At 46.5% G+C, this 12884-nt stretch overlaps 1 protein-coding gene and 1 long non-coding RNA gene across 3 annotated transcripts; one reads left to right on the top strand and one right to left on the bottom strand.

Annotated features, from left to right (window-relative positions):
• Nucleotides 1-1222: 1222 nt before the first annotated feature.
• LOC148674152 (uncharacterized) lies at nucleotides 1223-2247 on the bottom strand. The gene is made up of 2 exons (XR_015934982.1): nucleotides 2156-2247; nucleotides 1223-2055 (listed from the first exon to the last, which is right to left on the bottom strand). It is a non-coding gene; the product is annotated as an uncharacterized LOC148674152 (long non-coding RNA).
• Nucleotides 2051-12330, top strand: fgf17 (fibroblast growth factor 17). 2 transcript variants are annotated; one of them, XM_088624013.1, is made up of 5 exons: nucleotides 2051-2511; nucleotides 2610-2646; nucleotides 3267-3411; nucleotides 6627-6733; nucleotides 11822-12330. In XM_088624013.1, exons 1-5 carry the CDS (start codon nucleotides 2480-2482, stop codon nucleotides 12110-12112), a joined length of 612 nt encoding a protein of 203 aa, XP_088480139.1. In that variant the 5' UTR covers nucleotides 2051-2479; the 3' UTR covers nucleotides 12113-12330. The 2 variants fall into 2 exon arrangements, with proteins under 2 accessions (XP_088480139.1, XP_088480138.1); XM_088624012.1 differs by having other exon boundaries at nucleotides 3234-3411.
• Nucleotides 12331-12884: the final 554 nt, after the last annotated feature.

The raw sequence follows: 12884 nt of genomic DNA, 5'->3' as shown, positions 1-12884 counted from the left end.
ATTGCAATTATCATTCTTATTAATTTCATGATCACAAATTTAAATTGTTTGACTGTCAAGCAAAAATAACACTTTTGAGCTTGTATTTAGGGCACATTACATTCCTGTTTGACACTGAATTCAGGAGTTAGGATTGATTTACCTGTTGTGCAGTGTATACTGCTATATTCCGTTGTAAAATGTATAACTATGTTATTAATACCGCAGACATAGCTTCTACAATATAAAGCTAATATACATCTATATTACACTTTTTAAATGATGTTGCACCACATTCTAGTTGCGAAGGATTATTAAAATGAGCACCTTACTGAACTCTCCAAAACCGGATTTATATGAAGAGCTCTAATATCAGTTCAGAAAGTCGAAGATCTCTTAAAATCTTTCTCTAATTTCACACCCGCAAAACCTGAAATGCATTTTATGTCGCTTGACGTACCAGTGTTTAGTTGTTTCACTTTAACCTGTACAGAACATCAAAGAGAGATATAAAGGGGAGAAATAATCTTCTGGTAGATTATCCAATACCCAGTTAAAGCATTAGAACAAATATGCTTAGTGATATTTTTCCCTTTCAACTGGGGACGAAGAAAGCGAGCGACTTCCACACCTTTCTTTTAAAGAGGAAAACTAAACTTTGAAACGAATTGGAATTTCAATTCTACGTTTCTTCGGAAGAAGGAAAATGAAAGTACCCAAGCAAGTCCTGTCGCTTTGGGTGGAAATCTACTGGCGATTTGAACACATCGGCTGATCATGCTGTTAAGCCCAGTGCCTTCGACTCTGGTGTCCTCTCCACGGGATGTAAACTGGATAATTTCTTTCCCGTCAATAACTGGTTAAGAAGGCTTTTGTGAAGCAATAGCTGGTAAACCTCATCATTAGAAAAGATATTCCTCGCCCTCCTTTCCCTTGTTTCTACGCAGCGTCAAACGCCTTTGAAAGTCGTCGAGCACTCCCCATCTTTTGTCAGGCAAAATAATTGTCGCGGTGGTACTAATTACCGCGAGTCTTCAATTAACGGTGGGAAGGTTGGACATCCTGTCTAAAGAGTTTGACACAGAGTTGATGTGGATTCCACATCTCGGGACAAAAGCTGCGGGCTCACCTTTTCACTCCCGATAAAAAGGAAGGGACTGGTGTTAATTCAGCGCCACCTTCTTCATTGACAGGGGCTGCCGCATTAGCAAGTGCTGGGACTCAAATAAAGAGCTTTAACAAGGCGGGGCGACAGATAAGTGTATTAGAAAGTACCGAGTTGATTCCATTACCAGCCACTCCTCTTCTTTCGAATTCCTTAAATGTGAATTTACCCCCATTTGAATCAGTATCATCACCGCGCATGAGGCAAGAGTAACATTACTACAGTTTACTCAAAGCCCAGCATATACACGCGTCCTACAGTGACGAAGTTGAGCGCATGTTTTCATTGTATTAGCCTGTTATACGTACTATAGTTTCATTTTGAGAGCTCACAGGGCATAATTGAGTGGTTTTCTCACGGTACTGTTCAAAGAGTACAGTTTCACCTGTGCAATGCTACACGGCGAAGGCACCCTTTAAAATAACAGTGCTGGGAACTGGACACAAGGTAGCTCCGTGTGAGTCAAGTGTGTCTTGTTAGTGACCGACGGTAGCCATGCGTGCTGGCGAGCCTGTGACTCGGGTGAACTCTTGCGAGCTGGTCTCCAGCCAGCTCCAGTAGCCAGGGCGCCATCCTTTTAAAGCAGTCGTGAGCTGTTCCAAGGTGACACCAGTCCCCCTGCTGCCCACCCACTTACCGGACCCCCCGTTGTCCCAGGCAGGGGGAGGGTCTTCCCCCCTCTCGTTTTTCACCTTAGCTGCGACCACCGAGTGTGACCGAGCTGCGCGGGAGGCGTCGAACAGGACTTTAATCCGGACGCGTCCGCGGACGAGCGCTGACAGTCCGTACAGCCCCTGGATGTCAGAGAGGCTACGGCGCTCATCAACTTTTAATCCACCCTCTCGCGTTTCTGTCAATAGATGTGAAAGACGGCGTGTCTTCGTGGTTGCGGGCATCCAGCCTCACGGAGTCTGTAAAAGAAAAAAAAAAAGAACAGATAATGGAATTTACGGACTCGCCAGGAAGCACAAATTGGAAATTGGAAATAATCACTTAACTTAATCACTTAACCTAGCCCGGCTTTACCGACGTGTTGACTTGCGACTGATGCTCCCAGCCTTTCTCTCGGATGATTCTGTGCAGGTCTGGTCTACGTGAGGACTTCGTGGACTACAGAAAGCTCGAATTTGAATGCTTTTTTTTTAAAAAAAAACGGAATTAAGAGTTTTCGACCATTTGAATTGTAACGGTACCGGACGGCGGTCAGGAGCGCGAGTCTTTAAAGGCGCAAAGCCACGCGACACTTGTGTTCTCGAGTTGTTTCCTATTTAAATTGCTAAACTTCAAAATTTAGCTGCCACGCTTGGATACAGAACTTCTGAAGGACGCAGGAGGATGCAGGGGGCGAAGAGGCGCTACGTTTTAATGTAAGCAAGGCCGTTTTTCTCTTGCTGTTCAGGCTCTAACGTGTAATGTAAATGCAAAGATGACTTTTTCCTTAACGCTCTTCTTTTTGAATTCGCAGATTCTTTCATTTTCTAGCGCTGTGGTGTAATGCTCAGGTATGATACGTTTTTTTTATTCTGAAAATGAACATGTGCATGTGTACAAAATGACATAAATGCATCTTTATCCTTTCCCTTAAGTTTGCCTTTAGCTACCTATCGCTATACCTATACCTTGCGCTCTATTTTTTGTTTAAAACGTCTTTTTTGTGTCTGGTGGTGTAGTTTTATTTGAAACACCGCTGTCGCCTGCAATAAGGTAGAGTATACCTTATTATACTCTAGTAGATAGAGTATAATAGAGTATAATGGCGTGTTCTAAACACAAATCCATACTACTGTAAATGACTTCTTATGGTATTGGCGCTGTGGATTCTGGTAGTATTGACTATAATAGTTATATTTGTAAAATACAATTACCACGGTCCCTCTGTTGTTGCCTTCCCGTTTCTCACCATCTTTCTGATTTTGTTTTCGCCGGGGGAGGTAGCGTGGACTTTCTTACAGTATCCCGCTTGTGAGAGATACCACACAATATCTCTCAAACTTGTACACTCTCCCGACCTGACCCCGGCGGCTTTTTCTAGCGTTAGAAAAAAAAAATGTCGTTTTATTTTTCCCTTTGCAAATGCAAAAACCCAAAGGGGGAGAATCACCCGTCTCCTAATTTTAACCAGTATGTGAGGGAGCAGGGCGCCCTAACCGACCAGGTGAGCCGGAGACAGGTTCGCGTCTACCAGCTGTACAGCCGGACCAGCGGCAAGCATGTACAGATTCGCGGCCGGAGGATCACCGCCACCGCGGAGGACGGAAACCTGTTCGGTAAGAACAAGCTCTTTGGCCCGGTGACCCGCCTGGGTCTGATGGCAACCGGAGCCGCTCGCCCGTTCCTCACAAGCTAGCTACATCGGGGCTTCATCGGGGTGGGGGGTGCCCATTAGCTTCCCTGCGTCTCTCAGCCTCTCCAGCAGTTTGAAACCCGTGGAAGAGAGACGGGTCGGGCTAGTTCAACCCGAACCGGACCAGTTTAAGGCTTCTGTGAAGGCGAGGAGCCGTTGGCAGCTCAAGCAGACGGAGAAAACCCATCGGGAGAGTTGCGCTCGCTTGACCTGTAAATGATCGATTAATACGTGAAAGACTGTGTTAATGAAATACTTTTGTGACCAAAATTGAATATTGCTTTGGAGAACGGCGTGGAAACACACGGCGTTTGCTGCAGTAAACCCGTAACAGGAGAGTGATATTTGAAAATAGTCATCATTTTTTAAAAGCAATTAAGGTTGATTGTCTTTTTTAAAGCCTTTGAAAGATAACAACATTCTACCACCTTTTATGTGTCGGATATTCAACGTATTTTGAATCACAGTTTTATATTAGGATTCATTTAATCGCCTTTTTAGTTTAAAATTTGAGTGCGAAGTCTCCCTTGGGATAGGGTTATTTCTGTGGGAAAATATATTCTGGAAGGAGCCTCTTAGTGTCGGACGCTAACGTCTTATTGCAAAAAAGTGATGCCAATTGCGAAAAACAAACTTCATGAAGAATCCTAATCCACTGGGTAGAAAAGCGTGTGTTTCTGATCGCCATGCTTTCAGACCGTCTTAATTGTGGGTTTGACAGGTATCCGATATGACTAATGAACACTGGTACTCTCTCCTCTGCTCAGACTGATGTCCTTATTCATCAAAGCTAAGAACACTCAAAACGTGGACCGTTTAAAAAAGTTTTTAAAAAAAACAAAACAAACTCCCATCAGGCCGAATCCAGATCCGTGGTGAAACTGGAGTAATTAGGGGGAGGGGACTTTAAAGGTCTTAGAGATACCAGGGTAGTGCCAAACACAAGTGCCCCCAGATGATTTTAAATTCCTTTCGAGACCAGCATAATGGAGGGAGGGCTGTGCTTTGAAATAGCACAGCTAGAAGCTGGTGTGTCTATCATTTCTCAACCACTTTTAATTGGCCGATAAGTATTTTTTAATTGCCCAGCAGTAACCAGGTGTGTTTCAAATAAAAGGTTTGAAAGCCCCAAGCCAGTAGAAGTAACCATCTTTAAGAACGCTTGGAGCGCCTTTCACAACCCCACCCAATTAATATCCGTATGTTTTTAGTGTTCGTTGCCTTTTCTGACACGACACAAGATGTGCCAGTCTGTCTGCGGCGACCAAAATCTACTTTACAAAATGTTCCCCCGGTTTCTATTTCTAACCCATGTTAGGATTTCAAGGCATCGAGTGAAACTCATTTTAAAAATTAATTCCTAAGAGTTTTTCGTTTCTTTGAATTTGAAATGTCACCCAGAAGCAGTTGACATGGGCATCGTGCCATGCGGTTTAAAGTGTTACCCTCTTTGAACTGACACATATCCTGCAACGATAAATGTGTAAAGGAAACTATTTGGAAGTGTCTGTATTTGCGCGGCCCTATGTGTTACTGCCGGAATAGTCTTTAAATGCTACTGTCCATGCAGTTCCATGTCCAAAAGTGGCTTTTGCAAAATACTGTATAATGTAACAGGGGGTAGTTTTATGTCTGGAGACCTGTAATGAGCAATGCCACCCCATCGTGCTCTGTGTTAGTGAGACTGTGCCACCCCATCGTGCTCTGTGTTAGTGAGACTGTGCCACCCCATCGTGCTCTGTGTTAGTGAGACTGTGCCACCCCATTGTGCTCTGTGTTAGTGAGACTGTGCCACTCCATCGTGCTCTGTGTTAGTGAGACTGTGCCACCCCATCGTGCTCTGTGTTAGTGAGACTGTGCCACTCCATCGTGCTCTGTGTTAGTGAGACTGTGCCACCCCATCGTGCTCTGTGTTAGTGAGACTGTGCCACTCCATCGTGCTCTGTGTTAGTGAGACTGTGCCACCCCATCGTGCTCTGTGTTAGTGAGACTGTGCCACCCCATCGTGCTCTGTGTTAGTGAGACTGTGCCACTCCATCGTGCTCTGTGTTAGTGAGACTGTGCCACCCCATCGTGCTCTGTGTTAGTGAGACTGTGCCACCCCATCGTGCTCTGTGTTAGTGAGACTGTGCCACCCCATCGTGCTCTGTGTTAGTGAGACTGTGCCACCCCATCGTGCTCTGTGTTAGTGAGACTTTGCCACCCCATTGTGCTCTGTGTTCGTGAGACTATGCCACTCCATCGTGATCTGTGTTTAGTGAGACTGTGCCACACCATCCTGCTCTGTGTTAGTGAGACTGTGCCACCCTGTTGTGCTCTGTGTTAATAATAATAATAATAATAAACTTTATTTTATATAGCACCTTTAAGGTGGCTTCTCAAAGCACATTACAGAAAGACAACAGCAATTACAACAATAAAAAATACACAAGATAAACATGATGAGAATGTACTGACACTGTGTTTCCTCATCGCCTCTGACCTGCTCTGTGTTAGTGCGACTATTACTTTATGCCATACTGTTAAAATTTCAATGATGTCAGGTGTAAAGGGATGATAGAGCCATGGTATGGACAGCTGTAAAAAATGTACATTTTGCAGTGCTCAAACAGGGATGTATCCTGCCATTCAGGGCACATACAGTGCACTGAAGCTTTCCTTGGATCCAAAATATTGAGCAGGCTGGAGTCTGGGTGAAAGAAGTACAAGATTCACATGCCGGAGTCTTGAACAACAAACAAGCATGGACCAGAACAAGGAACATGGGGGTGTTAATAATCTGACAGTTACTGAACTAAACTGACTTGGTCTTGAAGACTCATTGTGCTGCTCTGAATCGGAGACACAGCAGAGAGGGTGTCTGTTGGATCAACACTTTATAATGAGCATCCAAACCCTGATTTTCTATTTGAAAGTGATTATTTGTCATTTTAGGTTGTTTACTGGGGGCATGACACCATGTGATTCCAATAAGTAAAGTTTTGGGGAGTTTTCCAAACATTCTAAGAATAATCTAAAAATGCAAAATTCAGCCTAGTTTCAAGGCTACAAAGAAATACTAGATGCAGTAAGAAGATGTTTGATTTTTCTCTTTGCTCCCCACTAATCGCAATGCAACGGGATTGTTTGTTTGAGCAGCGCGGCTGTTTGTGGAGACGGACACTTTTGGCAGCCGGGTGAGGATCAGAGGGGCAGAGAGTGGGCAGTACCTCTGTATGAACCGGAAAGGAAACCTAATTGGAAAGGTGAGTCAAGCATCTGTGTAAGTCTGCAGGATTGCTTTGTGTAAGTCTGCAGGATTGCTTTGTGTCAGTGCAGTAGGCTTGCTTTGTGTAAGTCTGCAGGATTGCTGTGTGTAAGTCTGCAGGATTGCTTTGTGTAAGTGCAGTAGGATTGCTTTGTGTCAGTGCAGTAGGCTTGCTTTGTGTAAGTCTGCAGGATTGCTGTGTGTAAGTCTGCAGGATTGCTTTGTGTAAGTGCAGTAGGTTTGCTTTGTGTAAGTGCAGTAGGTTTGCTTTGTGTCAGTGCAGTAGGCTTGCTTTGTGTAATTCTGCAGGATTGCTGTGTGTAAGTGCAGTAGGTTTGCTTTGTGTAAGTGCAGTAGGCTTGCTTTGTGTAAATCTCCAGAATTGCTTTGTGTAAGTGCAGTAGGCTTGCTTTGTGTAAGTCTGCAGGATTGCTTTGTGTGAGTCTCCGGAATTGCTTTGTGTAAGTGCAGTAGGCTTGCTTTGTGTAAGTGCAGTATGTTTGCTTTGTGTAAGTACGGTAGGTTTGCTTTGTGTAAGTGCAGTTGGCTTGCTTTGTGTAAGTGCAGTAGGATTGCTTTGTGTAAGTGCAGTAGGTTTGCTTTGTGTAAGTCTGCAGGATTGCGGTGTGTAAGTGCAGTAGGATTACTTTGTGTAAGTGCAGTAGGTTTGCTTTGTGTAAGTGCAGTAGGATTGCTTTGTGTAAGTGCAGTAGGATTGCTTTGTGTAAGTGCAGTAGGCTTGAAATGTGTAGGTGCAGTAAGTTTACATTTGTGTTAGTCAGCAGATTTGCATAATATAAGTGCAACAAGTCTGCATTGAACAAAAGCATTAGATTTGCTTTGTTTTAGTACAATACGTTTAAAATCACAATCTCTTGGATTAGCAAAATGATTGTCTCATAAATGTTTGTTCTCGTTTGTTCTTTGTTGTCCTTAGCTGAAGTTAAAGGTGTGAGTGCCAGGTTCACTATAATTATGAATAATAATAATAATAATAATAATAATAATAATAATAATAATAATAATAATTGCTTACACTTATATAGCGATTTTCTGGAGATATGAGATCTCCCACATGCAGTGCAGCATGGTGTTGGTATCGTTCATTTGTAAGAAGAAGCAAGCCTTTTGGCTCTACAGACTTTGCACAATCAGGAAAACAAGTAAGCTGCTTTGTAGTTTGGGCAGAGTGGTGGCTCTGTGGCTAAGGGTCTGTGCCTGTGGCTGGAAGGTTGCTGGTTCATATCCTGCGGCCAGCAGAGGAATCCTACTTGGTTGGGACCCTGAGCAAGGCCCTTCACTCCAGCTGCTCCAGGGGCGCCGTATAAATGGCTGACCCTGCGCTCTGACCCCAAGCTTCTCTCCCTGTCTGTGTGTCTCATGGAGAGCAAGCTGGGGTCTGTGAAAAGACAAATTCCTAATACAGGAAATTGTATATGGCCAATAATCACTTTATCTTCTTATCTTATCTAGTCAGATATGAGAAGTTAAGCAAGGCTGGACGTGGTCAGTATTGGGGTGGGAGACCACTAGATTGCAGCTGTAAATGGTGTGAGTAGGCCAAAAGGTGGCCATCTTCTCCCTGAACAAGAAATTCCTAACCAGCCCCTCAGTATGGTGACAAGGGAAATTGTGATGTAAGAGGTGTCGTCCTTCAGATGACACGCTAACCTGAGGTTTGACAGCATGGCACCGTTTGTAAGAGTTCGGGTGGGAGCTCTGCTGTCCTGACTAAACTCCCTTTGGGGCCTTGAACAGTCTGGCCTCCCTGGCATTCAGCCTTTATTTCATTCCTCACTTCCCCACCTGACCTGCTGTGCAGGGGGGCTCCTGTCTGTTACCAAGCTGTGTGCTGCACTGTAGTGGTGGATAAACTGGGCCCCTTCCTTAATATAAAAAATATTAAAAAATACAAATTTGGCAATGATTGTTTATTAGAAGGGGATAGCCATTCAGGAATCTGTAAGCTGTCTGCTGCTGTTGCAGGCCCGACCCCAAGTACTGCTTCAGCAAAATCATCACTAGCTTGTAAAAGAGCGTGTATTTCATTAAACCTAAAGTGGATCAGACTGGCCTGCAGGGGAGCCCCATTTATTCCTCCTGCTTTCTGTTGCTTCTCCATAAGCTGTCTGTGTGATTTTGACAGATCCTCATGAAGGTGGAAAGAGACGTCTGATGTTCTAGCGCAGTTCACTGTGTAGCTCTGTTGGGCTGTTTTTTTAAGGCTACGTATTTTTCCATGTCATGAACAATCCACCCAAAAAAAGAAAAGGATTGGGAAGGGAGTCGGAAAGTCCTTGAGTCCTTTTACACAGCCTGCTTGATCCTGTAAGTCGGGGTGGTCAGATTCCTCTTTAATGACGTATTTGGGAAGCTGATGGTTCTCCCAGTTCGAGACAAAACCACAGCAAGCAGGGGGTGCAGGAAAAAGTGGATGGCCGGCCTCGAACCCTGAGCCGCTCAGCTTCAGAACACAGCTGTGCCTTGGGAAACGCCTCCTGACGGGGGGCGAGGAGCTGGCCGGGCAGGTGGACTGACCGGAGCGCGGAGCGCGGATCCCCGGCCCGGTCGCTGGTGCACTGCGGTGTGGGAGAACCACAGTGCAGCAGCGCTCCAGGGCCAGGGGGGAAAATGTGTGTTATTCATGCTTTCTGTGCAAAGGCATCCTTTCATTTCCTGCAGGAAAATGGAAAAGATGGAATCAGTGTTTGCTCCACACAAACAGAGGAGGGAAGGCCTTGTAATGGGACACAGGGAGACTAAAGTCCCTGTGCAGACTTTGAAAAACAAAAAAAACTGTGTGCAATCAGGCCAGTGGATCCAGAATAATGTCATTTTATTTTGAGAGGGGCCTGTTTCTATTGACTTATTTTGGTGTCTGTTTTGACATTTCTTGGGGTTTTCGGAGTGGAAACCAGGTTGGTTGAGTCACTTTGCCTCTGACTCCTCTGACTGTGTTTATCCAGTCCTGGTAGAGTTCTGCAACGCCCTGTGGGCCACACCACGATTCATTGTTCTCCTGTGGGCATCCTCTGCTTGGCAAGCTTTCCAGCAGCAGCTTCCAAAAATCTTCCCTTCTTCGGAATCACTCCTACAGTCACGGGGGGAGACCACTGGTGCAAGAGCTCGGCTCTATCGGGAGAGCCATCCTCCATCACGCCAACTTTCTTCGTTTTTTAGCTGTTTTTAGTAAGCTGCAGGCCCTGTTTTTCACGGGATGATGTCTTCAGATTAGATTTCTGGAAATATGTCCAGGTACAGATGACTTCCTGTCAGGAACGTCTCACCTGCTTTGATCTTGAACTGTATGTGCTGCTGTTTCTCAGGGGAGAAGTGTCAAACTGCTACGAACCCATGATGCCACTGCTGTCCGTCTGTTGCACATCTGCTGTGCTGACACGTGCCCTCGTGTTGGTACAATAGATGTTTCCTTGATTGTGTCAGAGTCATTGTTTGGGAGATGACCTGTGTTTTACTGTATTAAAGCCGAAAAATGCTTATTCTGTAGGGTCTTTTTGAAATCGGGCAGGCCTCGTCATCATAAAAAAAAGAAATACATTTCTTTTATTTGCCAAAATGTAGAAACTGTGGTTTAAAATACTGCAGGGGGATGCAGAAAAGGTTTTTAACTTTCATCTGACAGTTCTGCAGTAAAAAGGTGTTGGAGCATGTGCTTATTTTAACTAAACTGCTGATTAGTCAGCTCTTATGACTCACTGTTAGTCAGTCTGGAGGTGTCCAGAATTCAGCACTGTTATTCGTCAGCCAGACCAGGATTTTAGAATCCACTGCACCTGCCCTGCCTGGCGGTGATGTGTTTTTATCTCACCCAGGCGGTGTGTTGGGATTTTTCTTTTGCCTTGTAATTAATGCAGACAAATCATAAAACGCAGACCACGAGCATCGCTTTCACTGCTAAGCGAGTCTCGTTAGAGTGGCGGTGAATACATTTCTGTCTGGGTGCAGATTTAAAGGCAGGTGGGTGGCAGAGAAGTGAATACCGAAAACTTTGAAGCCTTTGTTAGGTTCTGTCACAGCAGGCTTCGTCCAGGAGGAGGGAGGACAGCAGGGCAGCTCCTGCCCGCTTTATTCACATTAATCACCTGCCTCAGAGTCAGCAGCAGTGGCCTCTGGAGAACAGGGCAGAGGCCGTAACCCGAGTCAGTGTTAGCGTTCGCACAGGAGGGCAAGAACAGTAACTGACAGGAGGAGGCCTGTCTGGAAGTCAGTCTGCGAATTCATCTGAGGATCTCGTCCAGCTGGTGCTTGAAGGAAACTAGGGTGTCAGCTTCAGCCACATGGCTGGATAGCTAGTTCCACACTCCCACTAGCCTTTAGGTAAAGATGTGACTCCTTTTGTCAGTTTTAAAACTCTTTCCTATAGTTTTCCCGCTTGTATCTTCTGGCTTGTGTTTCATCATTGATTCTAAAGAAGTATCAGGTCCCTGACTTCAGAGGTCCAGTGCCTCCAGCCCCTCGGCGTATCTGTTCAAGACCGCGGAGGTCCAGTTCCTCCAGCCCCTCGGCGTGTCTGTTCAAGACCGCGGAGGTCCAGTTCCTCCAGCCCGTCAGCGTGTCTGTTCAAGACCGCGGAGGTCCAGTTCCTCCAGCCCCTCGGCGTGTCTGTTCAAGACCGCGGAGGTCCAGTTCCTCCAGCCCCTCGGCGTGTCTGTTCAAGACCGCGGAGGTCCAGTTCCTCCAGCCCGTCGGCGTGTCTGTTCAAGACCGCGGAGGTCCAGTTCCTCCAGCCCCTCAGCGTGTCTGTTCAAGACCGTGGAGATCCAGTTCCTCCAGCCCCTCAGTGTGTCTGTTCAAGACCGTGGAGGTCCAGTTCCTCCAGCCCCTCAGCGTGTCTGTTCAAGACCGCGGAGGTCCAGTTCCTCCAGCCCCTCGGTGTAGGACAGTTTCTTACGCTCCAGAATGTATCTAATTGTTTTTCTCCAGAGTCCAGAGCACCAATATCTGTTCTATAACATGGTGGCCAAAAAAAGCGAAGCAGTATTCTACACGAGGCCTTAATTGTTCATAAACGTGTTCTGTTTCTGTGTTAATTGACCCCCCACCGTGTTTCCCCTGCCCTCTCCAGCCCAGCGGGAAGAGCAAGGACTGCGTGTTCACCGAGGTGGTGCTGGAGAACAGCTACACGGCCTTCCAGAACGCGCGCTACGAGGGCTGGTACGTGGCTTTCACCAGGACGGGCCGGCCCATCAAGGCCTCGCAGACCCGGGAGAACCAGCGGGAGGTCCACTTCATCAAGAGGCTCCACAAGGGGCCCCCTCCCTTCCCCAACCTGGAGCGCCCCAAGAACTTCGAGTTCATCAGCTTCCCCCCCACCCGGCGCGCCAAGCGCACCCGGAAGTGGCGGAGCCCGGCCTAGCGCGGCCAGGCGTGTAAATAGGACTGAGCCGGAGCTCGTTGCCAAACCGCGACACAGAGAGGGGCCTTACAAATTATTTTTCTATTCTATTGCTTTTATATACAAAACCTGAAAAGGGGGCTCTGTGGCAGGGAGAGACATTTCTCTATACAATGTTAATGTAAATTTGTGGCTTTTGTACAGCAAGACGGTAAATAAATGATTGTATATATGTTAAATGTGACCGCTTGCGTCAGTGCTTGCTAGGGGTGTGCACAGGTAGTGAAAGGAAGACGCAGACGTGCTCATTGCTCTCAGCCAAGGTGACGGAAAGCTGGTATTCATCCGGACTCCTGGAATACAGCCAGCAGCAATATCGCTCTGCAACCCACAGCTGGCAGCCCACTGAAGCTCAGTAGCTGTGAGCCTGGCCAGGACCTGGATGGGAGACCTCCTGGGAAAAAGGCTGCTGCTGGAGGAGGTGTTAGTGGGGCCAGCAGGGGGTGCTCATGGGGACACTATACTGTAAACAGGTGCCGTCCAACCGGGGTCCTGACTCTCTGTGGTCGTTAAAAATCCCAGGGTGTTTCTCAAAAAGAGTCCGGCGTCCTGGCCAAATTTCCCATTGCCATCCTGTTACCAATCATGGCTTCCTAATAACCCCCCTCTCTGAACTGGCTTCATCACTCTGCTCTCCACCCCACTGAGAGCTGGAGTGTGGGGAGAGTACTGGACCATCATCCAGGTGGGGCTGGAGGAGGGTTCCCATTACGTGTAAAGCGCTTTGAGTGGA

This window comes from Lepisosteus platostomus, chromosome 3 (genome assembly GCF_059453375.1).
Source record: "Lepisosteus platostomus isolate fLepPlt1 chromosome 3, fLepPlt1.hap1, whole genome shotgun sequence".
Lineage (NCBI taxonomy): Eukaryota > Metazoa > Chordata > Actinopteri > Semionotiformes > Lepisosteidae > Lepisosteus > Lepisosteus platostomus.
This window is presented reverse-complemented; position numbering and strand designations above follow the sequence as displayed.

What these genes read in the sequence shown, in the direction of transcription:
- fgf17 (XM_088624012.1), top strand. Translation starts at nt 2,480, where the DNA reads ATGCAGGGGGCGAAGAGGCGCTACGTTTTAAT. An exon ending in CGCTGTGGTGTAATGCTCAG is followed by an intron (nt 2,647 to 3,233) that starts GTATGATACGTT and finishes AAAAACCCAAAG; the next exon opens with GGGGAGAATCACCCGTCTCC. An exon ending in GGAGGACGGAAACCTGTTCG is followed by an intron (nt 3,412 to 6,626) that starts GTAAGAACAAGC and finishes TTGTTTGAGCAG; the next exon opens with CGCGGCTGTTTGTGGAGACG.